Source organism: Cervus elaphus, chromosome 22 (genome assembly GCF_910594005.1).
Source record: "Cervus elaphus chromosome 22, mCerEla1.1, whole genome shotgun sequence".
NCBI classification, from domain to species: Eukaryota; Metazoa; Chordata; class Mammalia; order Artiodactyla; family Cervidae; genus Cervus; species Cervus elaphus.
The window spans coordinates 10,790,145-10,803,558 of NC_057836.1; the positions used below are offsets into that span (position 1 = coordinate 10,790,145).

The window sequence follows — 13,414 nt, forward strand, 5'->3', positions numbered from 1 at the left end:
ACATGAGACAGACAATTGCACGGTGTGAGAAGCTCCGCAGCACAGCTTCCCTGGACCTCCCCATTGACCAGCCAGATGCAGTGCTCAAACCCCAACTGTGTCCTGGACCGAGGGGTGGGGGCAGTGGGAGGACTCTCCCCTCGACAGGCTGCTTTCCCTCAGGTCCAGCCTGGCCCCTCCCCCCAGCCAGTGTCCACTGCTCCCCAGGCTTTCCTGCAGGGCAGATGAGGGGTCTTCTGTCTTCTGCACCAGCCCCCCACACACACACCAGCATCCTCTGAGCTCTGGGGGCCCCAGCCTTGTTGACCGCTGTGGCGTCCAGCTCCCCAGCCTCGCAGGATGGCTGCCCCTCCTTCCAGGGGAGGGCTCCTTCCGTCATCCCCATTGCTGACCCTAGAACTTTGCTTCTTGCTTGTCGTGCAGGCCCAAGCGTGAATGGCCTAGAGGAGCCTAGCGTCGCCAAGAGACTGCGGGGCACCCCGGAAAGGATCGAGCTGGAAAACTACCGGCTGTCGGTGCGGCAGGCGGAGGGGCTGGAGGAGGTGCCTGAGGAGACGCAGGCCGAGCACAACCTGAGCAGCGTGCTGGACACGGGGACGGAGGAGGACGCAGCCAGCAGGTCAGCCTGCGGGGACTGCTGCCTGCCGGGGGCGGGCGCTGCGGAGCCCTGAGTCAGCTCGTCTGGGTCTGCATGCTGGCTGTGACCCTTGACAAGCAGGTCGCGTGGCCTCCCTGTCTGCCTCCTCGTCTGATGTGCTGTGAGGAGTCTGGCCAGACCTGAAGGGCTGCTCTGAGTGCCCATGGACCATGAGGCCTAGGAGGAACTGTCTGTCTCCCTCTGGCCTTCAGAGAGGCAGGGGGTGGGCTTGCCTGCTTCTCGTCTCCGGAAGCACGTGGCAAGACCACTCAGAAAGGGACTGAGAGCCTGAGCTTGTGGCAAGAGGTGAGGGTTGACCTTTCTGCCCAATTTTTTTATGCCAAGTGTGTCCCTTGCTTTTCTCCATGATCCTTGAATTGCTGCAGCTTCAAGTGGAAACTCATCATGTTGGCCACCCTTGTGACATGGCCCAGGGATGGACTGCCCTGAGCACCCCCGCAACACACACACAGAGAACTGCCGCCCACGACTGGGGTCCCAGTGTGCTCGGCTCGAAGGGAGGGCAGCCTGGCCTCCCCTCTCCCACCTGAAGTTGTCTAAATTGACCTGAGGTTAGGGATGAGCACAGGGGACATTCTTACCCTGATTACCTGTTTTGGAAGAGGTTAAATGACAAGCCCGGGGTTGGTCAGTGTTGTTAGTTAAAAAGAAAGTAAACAAATGACGTCACGGTGATAAGGCAGAAACATAGCTCAGTCAACACTGAAAGCTAATCAGACTCCAGAGGGCACACGTTCTGTGGTCCACAGTCCTAGGTTTTCCTGCTGGAAACTGCCTTGCCCTGACCCTCACCCACTTCAGTTATCGCCACCCTGTCTAGTCCTGCTGTTTGCATCTTGTCTCCCTCGAGACTGAGGATCTTTTCTGTGGCAGTTTAGTGTTCCCTGCAGCGTCTGGGAAGGGCTTTGTGAGCAGAAGACACTTGGTAAGTTTTAGTGGCATGAATGAATGAACGCATGAATGGAGTAGGATTCACTTGACTGAGCTGAGCAGTGAGGAACCTGCTCCTTTCTTCCTCATCTACTAACTGACCTTCAGTTAGGTGCTCAGAAGCATTTGCTGAATGACAGACTGACTGTAAATAGGTAAAACAAGCTAGTGGATGGCTGGAGGACCCACGAGTAGCACAGGCGTGGTGAAGTCAATTACATCTCCCACTCCACCAGCTCACCCTGACAACCAGGTGTTCACACCCCCTTCCCAGTGTGGACAGGGCTGTCATGGCAGAGCCATTTGCCCCATGAAGGGTTGGGGGAACACAGCCCAGGAGACCACCCTTGCTTCTGACCCAGCGGAAGTGAGAGTCTCCCACATCACCCTTGGGTGGGGTATAATTTTCTAGAAAGACGATGAAACAGAGCCCTCTGGAGGGGCAGTGCTCACAGCCGTGCTCAGGCAGAGCCACTCTCCTGGTGCTGACGTGCGGCGATACCCTCAGAGCCTCCGGGTTCACGTTCCCTCTTGGGGGTAGTTGTGGTTGAGCCCGGCTCCAGGTCAGCTGACGCTGTGTGACTCAAAAGCCTTTGCCCCAAACTGCGTTCTTAGACTCTCCACCCTGACTGGAGGCCGCAGGAAGTCAGACTTCCCCCGTCAGGCAGGGCACCGCGGGCTTAGGGTCTCCCTCCCAGACACAGGCAGCTGGGCTGGGCCCTCGGAGCAAGGTGGGGCGTGCTTATCCCCGGGAGCGGGCGTCCAGGCCCAGCCCTCAGGGCGAGGTGGGGCACACTTATCCCCGGGAACGGGTGCCTGGGCCCTCGAGCAGTGACTGCCTCTCGCAGGGGGCGGGGAGGCTTGCACAGGCAGCCCGTGCGCCCATCTTGCCCTCTGCTTCCCCCCCTGTCCCCCCTGCACTGGCCCCTGAGGCGTCCTCTGTCCCATCCTGGCCCACAGCGGGCAGCTGCCTTTTTGACTCCTCTGCCTGTGCCCCTGGCCTCCAGACGTCCCCTCACTGGGTTCTCCGGTCGTTCCCACAGCAGTTCGGAGTCAGAGATGGAGGAGGAGGAGCCCCCGCTGCCCACCTCGGACCTGGGCGGCGTTCCCTGGAAGGAGGCCGTGAGGATCCATGCGCTCCTGAGAGGGAAGAGTGAAGAGGAGCTGGAAGCCTCCAGGAGCTTCGGGGCCGGGGAGGAGGACGAGGAAGACGAGGAGGAGGAGGAGGAGGAGGAAGAGGAGGACGAAGAGGACGAGGAGGACGAGGAGTCTAGTGAAGGTCAGAGGACACCCTCTCCTCCTGACCCTGACGTCAGACCGCAGTGTGCGGGGGTGGGTTTCTGTGGCCGGGGACCCATGACGGACGCCTCTCTCCCAGGCCTTGGGGGACCCGTGATGGGCCGTCAGGGAGAGCTGGGCATGGAGGCGGGTCAGGGCCTCCTGCAGCTCAGGTCACTCGTCTTCCTGTCCTGTTCCAGCTGAGGGAACTTAGCTTTCTGGGGTTCCCTGGTCCCGGGTGTCGGGGGCTGCAGAGCATTGAGGAGAGGGCCCCCGGGCAGGCTCACCCGTGGAGCCTGGGGATGTTCTGGGAGCCGTGTCCTGGCGGGTCGGTGGGGCTGGCTCTGAGACAGCTCGTCGGGCACTCGAGGTGTTGGTCCCATCCTGTCGGCTGCGTGTGTGAGCCCGAGTGGTGACAAGGAGCTCAGAGGGCCGCTCCCCCGTGCCGGCTTGCCCCGGGTCCGCGGTGGTGAGCAGGGGCCAGGCAGGCGGAGACCAGAGCCCTTGGGGACTCGTGTCTGTTAGGCTTGTGCTGTCTCTTCAGGCGCGTGGACAGGGCAGGCGGGTGTGACTCCTTGGCCTGGAGCCTGGCCCCCAGGGCTGGCCCTCCATGGCTCTAGGACCTCTGCCCCGTGTGGGGGTCCCTGTGCTCAGCGGCCAGTCCCAGCCCGGGGACTGCAGCTCAGTGAGGGCCGGGCGCTGGCCAGGCACAGTGCGAGTAACTGGGGGTCCTTGGAGCACTGTGTGTCCCCTAGCCGGTGACCCACGACAGATGAGGCAGGGCTTCCGTGGGCACGTGGGCAGGTCCTCCTGCAGGCCTCCCTCCCTCCCTCCCACCCACCAACCCAGAGGCCAGGGCCGGGCTCTAGGGCATCCCTTGGGGCCTGAACACCCCCTCATGTGAGGAGTCAGGGGAGGCAGCGTCTGGGGCTCCTTCCGCTGCCGGCCTGCCTGAAGAGCCAATGGCCCGGGGTCAGTCTGCGGAGACTGCAAGGGCACAGCCTCCCTGGGAGGTCCCTCGGTGGCTTGTAGCCCAGACACAGCTGAGGGTCAGGGTGCGTCCTCTCTTCCCTCCTGAGACCTGACTTCTTGGATGTGGAAGTAGGGCTGGGCTTTAGTTGGAGGAACCGGGGGTGATGCTTCTCTCTGTCCTCCTCCCGTCTGCCCCCCCGGTGCTCCGGCAGGAGAGTACTGGCCCTGGGACAGAGAATGCTTGCAGGGCCAGCTCCTGCAGGGGCATGAGGGCCTGGGTGCAGGTGAAAGTATCCCTGCTGCCTCCGCCCTGACCCCAGGAACAGGTCCCACATGAGGAGGGGGCTTTCCTAGAGTACAGTGGTAGGAGAGACAGCCACCCCAGACCCGCCCGACTGACCCCTCTGCGCCTTGAATGCCCGCTGCCTGTCCTCCATACTGTTTAGACTGCCCCTGCTCTGATGCGAGCCGCTCACCTCACATCACAGAGCGCCCAGAACCCCTCCCTGTGCCCAGGCAGTGTGTCCCCAGGCACCCCTGCTTGGTGGGACACGGGCAGCCCCCGGGGGGAGCCTCACTGTCTTCCTCTGCTCGCCTGGAAGCTGGAGGAGGGGCCTGCATCTCCTCTTGGATTTGTTGTCCTGGTCTGGAGACGCAGCCCGTCCAGCTCCGCCAGGGACCCTCGACCCCTGAGAAAACCCTTAGCAGCCAGCAGCTCCCAGGAGAGCCCACGCCAGCCCAGCCCGGCGCCCCCGCCCACATCTGGTGGCCTTGTCAGTGGCCTCTGCCCCAAGCACTCTTCCTGTTGCTAGAAAGTTAGGAGGTTGTGGTTCTTGTGGTGAAGCCAGATTGCCCCAGTAGACTGTGGCGAGGCCTTCGGATCAGATGCTGCTGAAAAGCCGCCCTCCCTCCGGTGGTCCCCCGCCCCCACGTTGCTGGCTGTCCCCTGATTTGACCCAAGCGTATGGTGTGGTCCTAGTACTGACAATGCAGAGCCCCCAGGGTGGGCGTGCATGCGTGTTCCTTGGATGCCGGCAGCAGGGTTCTCACCTGGCTGAGGAGCTGGGTCTGGTGTCCGGGGCACCAGAGGGGCCCTAGAGGAGAGTTAGAGGAAAGGGCTTTGACTGCAGAAAAGGTACAGAGGGATTGAATTCTTGCTCCTGTGAGCTCCCTGAGCTGTGGTGGTCTGCAGGACAGACCCCGCCCACCTCCTCCCTGGCTATGGCTCCTCTGAGTCTACCCCTGCCTCAGCCCACCATAGAAGGGGCAGACGATGACTGAGAGGCCCAACAGAGTCATGCTGTGCCTGTGTGAGCCGCTGGTTCCTACAGGATGGCCCGGCGCGTCCACATCTCTGTCCACGCAGCAAGTGGCAGTGGGTACAGGCTTGGTGGCCTTGGAGCCGCATGCGTGGGAGGCTGGCCTTGCAGAGGCCAGTCGTGACCTGCGCTTGGGTCCCTTAAAGGCAGTTAAGGTGGAAAGAGCGGCAGAGAGGAAGGGGCTCTGCGCTGGAGGGGGAGTAACACTCTTCATGGAAGACAGTTACGTGAGGCTCCAAGGGGCGGGGTCTTACTGAACCAGTAGGAGTCAGGTGTGTATGCATGTGTGTGTGTGCTCACGTGCGTGCACTGAGGCTCCAAGGGACGGAGTCACACTGAACGAGTAGGCTCCAAGGGGCGGGGTCTTACTGAACCAGTAGGAGTCAGGTGTGTGTGCATGTGTGTGTGTGCACGCGCATGCACGGAGGCTCCAAGGGACAGAGTCACACTGAATGAGTAGAAGTCTAGTGTGTGTGCGCGTGCTCATGTACTGAGGCTCCAAGGGACAGAGTCACATTGAATGAGTAGGAGTCGGGTGTGTGTGTGTGTGTGCGCGCACATGCACTGATTCTCAGTTTTTGCCTGCTTTTGCTTCATACTGATCCTGGCAAATATGGTAACTTTGCCTCGTTTCCTGTCCTATGGTGTCTGCTCCCTCCATCCCTGGACTGTTCACATTCCCCCGTCTTCCTTCCTTCCTTCTTCCCGTCCTCTCTCCCTCTCTCACCTCCTCCCCTGGAACCTGGTCCCCTAGTCGGGAGCCCGAGGAGGCTGCAGCAGCTGCTGAACCTGGCCGATCCCCTGGAGATCCAGGCCGACGTGCACTGGACGCATATTCGTGAGAACCAGGAGGAGCAAGCAGCACTGGCGCCCGAGTCCCCCCTTCCTGGAGGTAACTGCTCGGGGTGCAGGGCCCCGGGCGCCTCCGCCCCCTTCCCCTCGGGCTGCAGAGGACTCTCCTGTAGGGCAGGGCTGCCCGGCTCCACACAAGTAAGAGCCAGTGAGGCGTGTCTGCTTCCTGGGCTCTCATCAGTGGGGTGAGAGGGGGGCTGTCTTCTGACTGGAAACAATGGGGTGAACTTGACCTTGGAAGAACTGAGAATCTGCTGCCTTTGCCCGGTGTCACTAGGTCGGGCTCCTGTTTGTCCACTTGAAGGAATGTCCTTGCTCTTCATCATGCTGTGTGTCTGGGTGTGAGTGTGTGTGGACAGAGTGGGGTCAGGGGACCATATCTTGGACTAAAATGAAGTCTTAAGAAGACATTTGCTTCAGGGAGGCCTCTGAAGTAGCATCATTTCCAGCCCTGGGTTTTAGGGGAGGCACTCTGCATCTCACAAGAGGATGACGATGACCCTTGTTCTGGCTTCTTTAAAGGAATGAAAACCTAGAGAGCGTTGGGAGCATCCTTCTCCATGCCCCAACCTCGGCGTGCCCACCTCGGTGTCTTTCCTTCTGTCTCTTGCCCTTTTGTTTGCGTGTTTGCATTTAGCGCCCACAGGGACCAATGTCTAACCATTTTTACAGCCTCGTAAACACCCAGCAGCTCTTTGGGAGCCGAGAGAGAGCCTGCTGCCTGGGGATGCCACTTGGACTCGAGCTGCGTCATTCCCCCCACCACCCCACCCGTTCTCTCCTCGCCCAGCACACAGGGCACCATGGGCCTTGAGCTGTAGCGTCGTCTGTCTCTCCTTCATTGTAGACTCCAGGAGGACCTCACTGTCCTCACCAGGAACGCTTACTCCCGTGTAACTGTGTATTTGTTGTCTGTTTTAAATTCAGTGCCTGGCCTCCCCTCCGTCCGCCGTGCAGCAGTACAGGCCTGGCTGGAGTCGGTCTCCGGAGGTAGACTGGTGATGTTTGTTCTCTGCCCACTCACTGTAACCCTCTCTCGGCAGCCCTGCTGATACCTTAACACGGGACTCCAGTCCTGCCGCTGGTGCATGCGCGGCAGAGGGTGGGGGCACGTGCATGCCTCACTCAGGCCGCCCGCCCTTGCATGGACCAGACACACACCCCACGCCCTCTTGGGAGGACCTGAGGGGAGAGAGCAGGAGTGCAGGTGGCAGGGAAGACAGACACCACAGTTAATAGAGATCGGTGAAGGCTGAAACTGAAGGACCATGCGTAGCGCTGAGGTTTCACGTCTGTGAAAGTGAGGGCTGGGCGGAGGCTGGAGGAACCACTGAACAGGAGCGTCACGGTGGGAGGCAGTCAGTACTGGTGGGGGGATGGGGTGGGGGGATTCAGTACTAGGGGGCAGGCTGGGTCTGCAGGCTGAGGTGCAGGGCTCTCTGAGCATTTGGACCACGAGGAAGCGGTGAGGCCTCCCTTGTCCTCACTGAACTGTTCTGGGGGCGTTTCTCAGCCAGGGGCTCTGATATCCAGACAGGTCATGGGACTCCGTCGTCTGAAGGTCCTGGCCTTGGCTGTGCAGTGCAGAAGGGCCAGGGCGCCGCTGTTGGGTGGGCAGGACAGGAGCCCTAGGCCGCCCCACCAGCCTCTCTCACCAGCCGCCCGGTGTCCTCAGCTCCCGCGTCAGGAGGCACCAAGCCGCAGGGAGGGCTGCTGGTCCCCCCACAGTTAGTTTTGTTCCCAGGATGCTTGGTCGAGTCTGAGGTGTGGGACGTCCCAGCAGCAGCGGACTAGACCAGAGCCGAGCAATTCGGCGACGCCCGCTTCCACGTGTGGCTGCTTCTACCCCGCTGCGTCCTGCCCTGGACTAACCCTCAGTTCCTCCCTCAGGCTGTCTCTCTTTCAGCGCTGCTGCGGCCACATTGAAGCTTCTCGCTGTGTTTTGACACATGTGACAGTCGTTCCTTTCAGGGTACCGCTGAGGACTGTAGACGACTCCCGATCCCACGTCTAGGGCAGGCGTTTGTCTGAGTAGGAGAAGCCCGGGGGCCGTGGGGCCAGGACTGGGGTGGGCGGTTCTAGTGCACTGTGCCCGGAACCCCAGCCAGCTGGGGGTCCGCGTCACTCTTGTTTCCAGCAAACGTGTGAACTTAACCTCTTGATGTCCGGCTGCTCACAGACGGATTCAAGCACACATGTGGGCTTGGGGGGTGGAGGGTGCCCTCTGTGAGGTGGGCCCAGGTTCTGTCCCCATCAGATCCTCTCTGAAAGGGAGCCCTACAGCGGCTGGCTTGCTGTCCCACAGATACCGTGGGGTGGGGGAGTTGCTTGCTTTGGGAGGCCCTCCCCTTGAGTTTAGTGAGTGCCCAGCAACACTGTGAGCTCATGGACGTCTCAGTCAGTGGGAGTAACTGAGAGGCTTACTCAGGGTTTTCCCAGCAATGCCATCATCACAGGACAGTGTTCAGGCCCCACCAGCTCTGTGGCTGCTCAGGAGCTGTGTGGGGCTCCCAGCTCCCACAGCCCTCCCCACCTCACCCACTCCAGATGGATTTTTCTAGCACTCTATGGAGCGGGTGCGTGTCATCACCTTGTCCTAATAAGCTAAGTGCATGGAAGAGATGGTGAGAACAAGTCACGGCTTAAGGAAGTGTTTAAAACACCAGGGCTCCCAGGTCCCGAGCTGCAGGCCCAACTCTTAGAAGTGCCTTACCTCCAGTGGCCGTCACGGCTGTCTCTTGTCCCTGACTTCTTTTCGCTTTGACCCCATGGGCGCTTCAGGTCACTGCTCATCACTGCACATCCTGGCTGTGGGCAATGCAGCTTCGAGAGGCCTGGCTGCTAGTCCCTGCGGGTCGTGGCCCCGTGGCCTGGCCTTGGGTTTCTGCAGGGCTGGACCCTTGGGCCTGGGTACGTGCAGGTCAAAGGGCAGCCCCTCTCCTGAAAGGAGACCCTGAGAAGAGCCTCTAGGCACCTTGGCAGGAGGGGAAGCAGGTCCTGGCAGTGTAGGCACTCCCAGCCCAGCATCCTGGGCAGCTTCCTGCTGGCTATCTCTTGCTCGGCCTCTGGCCGTCTCTTGCCCGGCCGCTGGTCTGAGTGCTTCGTGTGCAGAGTAGGGGCCAGTGTGAGTGTGTGAGAGTGTGGACTGCTTCCTTGGGAGAAATCACACTTTGTCCCATCCTGTGGCACGGAGGGGCTGGTCTTAAGCCCAGAAAGGACGTTTACATGACCCTCTCCCCTCTCCCGTGTGGCGAAAGATGTGTCTGAGTTCTCCCAGTGAGGCCGCAGCCCTGCCCAGCCCTGCACACAGCCCTGATCCAGGCTGAGTGGTGCAGGTGCGAACAGACCCCTAGCTGCCTGGACTTGGTCCCCTCCCTGAGAGGCAGGGCTGGCCACGGCCCCTCATCCTGTTCCTTGAGGGTCAAGGGGTCGGCGCAGGGCCTGGCTGCCACATGTGCTGGGCATCTGCCAACCTGGGCCTGATAAGCAGCGTTCTCCCCCTGCTGCCCCCCATTCTTCTCAGACAGGCTCTCCCAGCAGCTGCTGGGGGCAGAGGAAAGCCAGCCGGCCCAGGCCACTTCTCCGCTCCTGCTTGGCCGGGTCCGTGTGCTCAGGAGGCCCAGCCCAGCTCCCGCCCTGCTCTCAGCTCCCAGCCCTCTGACTCCCGCCCCAGCCAGTCCTCTCCCTTCTCCCCGCGGTCTGCCCGTGGACAGCCCCAAGAACCCAGTGCCACTGTCCGTCCCCACTGCCAATGTGTCTGTCCATCTCTCTTTGTCCTTCCTTTGATGTTTCTGCCTTGCAGTCCCATTCGATGAGGATGACCTGGAAGGAGATGTGGACTCAGAACCAGCAGAGATCGAAGGGGAGGCAGCAGAGAATGGGGACGCAGGGGACACTGGCGCTGAGCTGGATGACGGTACGGGACCAGAGAGCTCTGAGCTCGGGGAATGCGGAACAGCGCACGTGAAAGTGAAAGCGAGGCGCTCGGAGGAGTGGCCGTTAGGGCTCGTGGTTCCTTCCTTGTTCTGCACTGACCTGAACACCTGCCGTTTCACCCACCCGGTGGACAGCGGCTGTGTTCATTCAGTTATGGGGAGAAACCGAGCAGATGCGGGACTTCCTACAGGGCCTCTAAGGCAGCCGCTGCCTCTGGAGGCTGGAACAATGGGATGATATGGGCAGTCTGGGGAGCAGAGGACCAGCGGGCAGGGCCAGGCTGGGACGGGATGCACGCTGCTGCTGGATGTCCTGGCAGCTGGCCTCCAAGGCGGGGGGAAGGCGGCACCTGCGGGGGGAGCACGGCCTCACTAGGGGCCTGTGCTGCTGCTTCCCTTGGCCAGATCAGCACTGGTCGGACGACATCCCGTCCGAGGCCGACACGGAGCTGCACCGGCCAGCAGTGGGAGCAGAGCTGGAGCTGAGGGTGTCGGACGGCGAGGAGGAGCTACGACCAGCCTCAGCAGGGCACCCAGAGAGAGGTCTGTGTGCAGCCCCTTCCCCTGGACTCCCTGCCCATCCAGAGGGGGTGCTTCCTCTTGCAAATCCTGCCTCTTGTTTTTTCAGGTCCCTCCCGAGTCTCCAGCCCCACCCGGTCCCCTGAGGAGCCCACAGGCCTGTCCTCCCCAGCCCGCAGCCCCGGGGCACAGGTAAGGGTTTGACCCACTGCCTCTGGTGCCGACGGGGCTGTTGGAAGCAGGAGTGGCTGGGGCTCCAGCCCCATCTGGCCCACTGTGTCCCGGTACCACAGCAAGCTGAAACAGCAGGATTTGTGCAATGACTGGTTTGAGTAACAGATTTGTTTCTTCTCAGTGTTATGTTCAAATGACTATGCTTTTCTGAATTAAAAATGTGTGTCTGGGTTACCAGGGGTGTTCACACCACACAGTGCAAGATGCTCCCTAAATAGATAGTAACACTGTTTCCTGTGGAGCACATTTTAGGGGAGATGTCTGCAGGGAGGCCAGAGCTGGAGGCTGGGGGCTACTTGACTTGGTCTTTGGGTCCTGAGGAGCAGGTGACTTGGGTGATTTCCCCTGAGATGAGCCCGGGCGTGGTCGGAAAGAGTGCCTGGAGGCAGAGTATAACTGACACTTTCCCGCCTCACATCAGAGACCCTGGCAGGCTAGGGCACGTCGTGCTGTCCTTTGGCTGGTGTCATTTCAGGGCCCGAAGAACAAGGTGCACTTGAGATGAACCCAGCCTGAAAGCTGCCTGTGTGCACTGGGTGAGGGGCTCCAGAGCTGGACAGGGCAGAAGAGGGGGTGTCCTCCTGGCCCTCGACTATGGCCCCGAGGATGGAGAGGCTGCTTCAGGAAGCTTGGGCCCTTGGTGGGAGAGCGCGCCTGTCACAGCCCTGCCTTCTGAGTGGCTCCTGTCACCTCGCTTTCCCGCAGAGCGCCCATACCCACCTTGCCACTGTGGCCACCAGGGTAGGGTCACCCGCCGAGAGTCCTCTGCTGGAGCCCTCGACCCCGCCAGCGGAGCCTGAAGCTCGCCCTCCCATCCGATCACAGCCTGAAGCCAGGACGCCGCCCTCGCCTGCCAGCCCCCAGCGCCAGTCCCCACCCGCCCCACTGCCCATCTGCTCCCAGCCTCAGCCGTCCCCTGAGGCCACCGTGCCATCCCCCACCCTGTCCCCCATCCGCTCCCAGCCCGTGCCGGCCAGAACCTCCACCCCTCTGGCCCCCCTCCCCGTGAAGAACCAAGGGGTCACCAAGGACACACTGGGCAGCCCCCTCCCTGGGGACGAGGCCCTGAAACGCAGCGACCTGGTGGCTGAGTTCTGGATGAAGAGTGCCGAGATCCGCCGCAGCCTGGGGCTCACGCCCGTGCGCCGGAGCCCGGGGTCTGAGCCTGCCTTCCAGTCCCCTCCCCTGAAGGCCTATCCAGCAGAGAAGGCCCCCCAGAGCGAGGGGCTCCGGCTCCTAAAACCCCCATCTGTCCCCAGGAAACTGGGGCTGCCCACCGCCGAGGGTGCCCAACCCTGCCCGCCCACCCCTGTGTCCCCACCCGACAGGGAGCCGAAGGGCCCCCGGGAGGAGCACAGAGACCTGTCCAGCAGCTCAGGGCTGGGCCTGCAGGGTAGCTCCTCCCGCACCAGGACACCGGGCAGCCAGAGCTTCAACACCTCTGACTCCACCATGCTCACGCCCCCTTCCAGCCCGCCACCCCCGCCTCCTGATGAGGAGCCCGCTACCCTTCACAAGAAGCCAGCCCTGGCAGGGCAGCCTGTGGCCTCGACACCCACACCCCCGGCTGCCTGCGTGAGGCCCCCGCGGGAGCCCGCCCAGCCCCCCCAAGAGGAGGCACGGAAGTCTTTCGTGGAGAGCGTGGATGAGATCCCCTTCGCAGATGACGTGGAGGACACATATGACGACAACACGTGTGATGACCGCACGGAGGACTCGAGTCTGCAGGAGACCTTCTTCACACCCCCCTCCCACTGGCCCCACCCCAAGCCACCCTTGGCTGCAGAGAACGGCCGGGGGCCGGAGAGTGGGGTCCCATTGCAGAAGCGGGGGCTGCCGCTGGTCTCGGCCGAGGCCAAGGAGCTGGCGGCCGAGCGCATGCGGGCTCGGGAGAAGTCGGTGCGGAGCCAAGCACTGAGGGACGCCATGGCCCGGCAGCTGAGCAGGATGAAGGAGATGGACGTAGCGGCTGCAGCCCCTGGGACCCCCAGGACCCCCGCACCCCGCAGAGCCGCTGCTGTGCCCCCCAAGGGCCCCGAGGAGCCTGCCCCGAGGCAAGAAGCCACAAATGAGGAGGTGCTGTCCCCTCCCTCAGACTCAGGGGGCCCGGATGGCTCGGTCACCTCGTCAGAGGGCTCCAGCGGGAAAAGCAAGAAGAGGTCATCCCTCTTCTCTCCTCGGAGAAGCAAGAAAGAGAAGAAGCCCAAGGGCGAGGGCCGGCCCCTGGAGAGGCCTAGCCCCGGCACTCTGGAGGAAGTGGCCGCCAAGCCCAGGTCTCTGTGGAAGTCCGTCTTCTCCGGGTACCGGAAGGACAAGAAGAAGAAGAGCGACGGCCGATCTTGCCCCAGCACCCCTTCCAGCGGGACCACAGTGGATGCCGGCAAGCCCAGGGCATCTCCCGTCTCAAGAGCAGGTTCGGCAGTGCAGCCCCACCCCCGCCCTGGGCACAACTTGGGGTGCAGGCTCTCCCGTCCCCACGGTTCCCTCTGAAGACCTCCTGCCTGTACCGCCCTGCCTCCCCTGGGGTTTCCTAGGGAGGAGGCCGCTAAACTTAGGACGTTCCAAAACAAACGAGTGGCTGGGCAGGGGCCATGGGGTGGCTGTGCTTCCTAGGGAAGGTGCTGCAGCTGGACACGGCCTGTTGGTGCGTGGGGGCTCCTGCCTGGGTGCGTGTCAGCATCCAGGCCTGTGGCTCCGGGTGCGGGGACAGACCCAAA

At 62.2% G+C, this 13,414-nt stretch overlaps 1 protein-coding gene across 18 annotated transcripts in view; it reads left to right on the top strand.

Annotated features, from left to right (window-relative positions):
* Positions 1–13,414, top strand: part of MICAL3 (microtubule associated monooxygenase, calponin and LIM domain containing 3) — a 140,940-nt gene that overhangs the window by 109,883 nt on the left and 17,643 nt on the right. For 13 of the 18 annotated variants that reach the window (XM_043882621.1, XM_043882618.1, XM_043882624.1 and 10 more), the window contains 8 exons: positions 424–619; positions 2,632–2,867; positions 5,912–6,049; positions 6,937–6,999; positions 9,812–9,925; positions 10,350–10,487; positions 10,573–10,655; positions 11,403–13,110. In XM_043882621.1, the coding sequence (XP_043738556.1) occupies positions 424–619; positions 2,632–2,867; positions 5,912–6,049; positions 6,937–6,999; positions 9,812–9,925; positions 10,350–10,487; positions 10,573–10,655; positions 11,403–13,110 (2,676 nt within the window). The remainder of the gene's footprint in view (positions 1–423; positions 620–2,631; positions 2,868–5,911; positions 6,050–6,936; positions 7,000–9,811; positions 9,926–10,349; positions 10,488–10,572; positions 10,656–11,402; positions 13,111–13,414) is intronic. The other 5 variants (XM_043882627.1, XM_043882635.1, XM_043882623.1 and 2 more) reach the window with 4 other exon arrangements.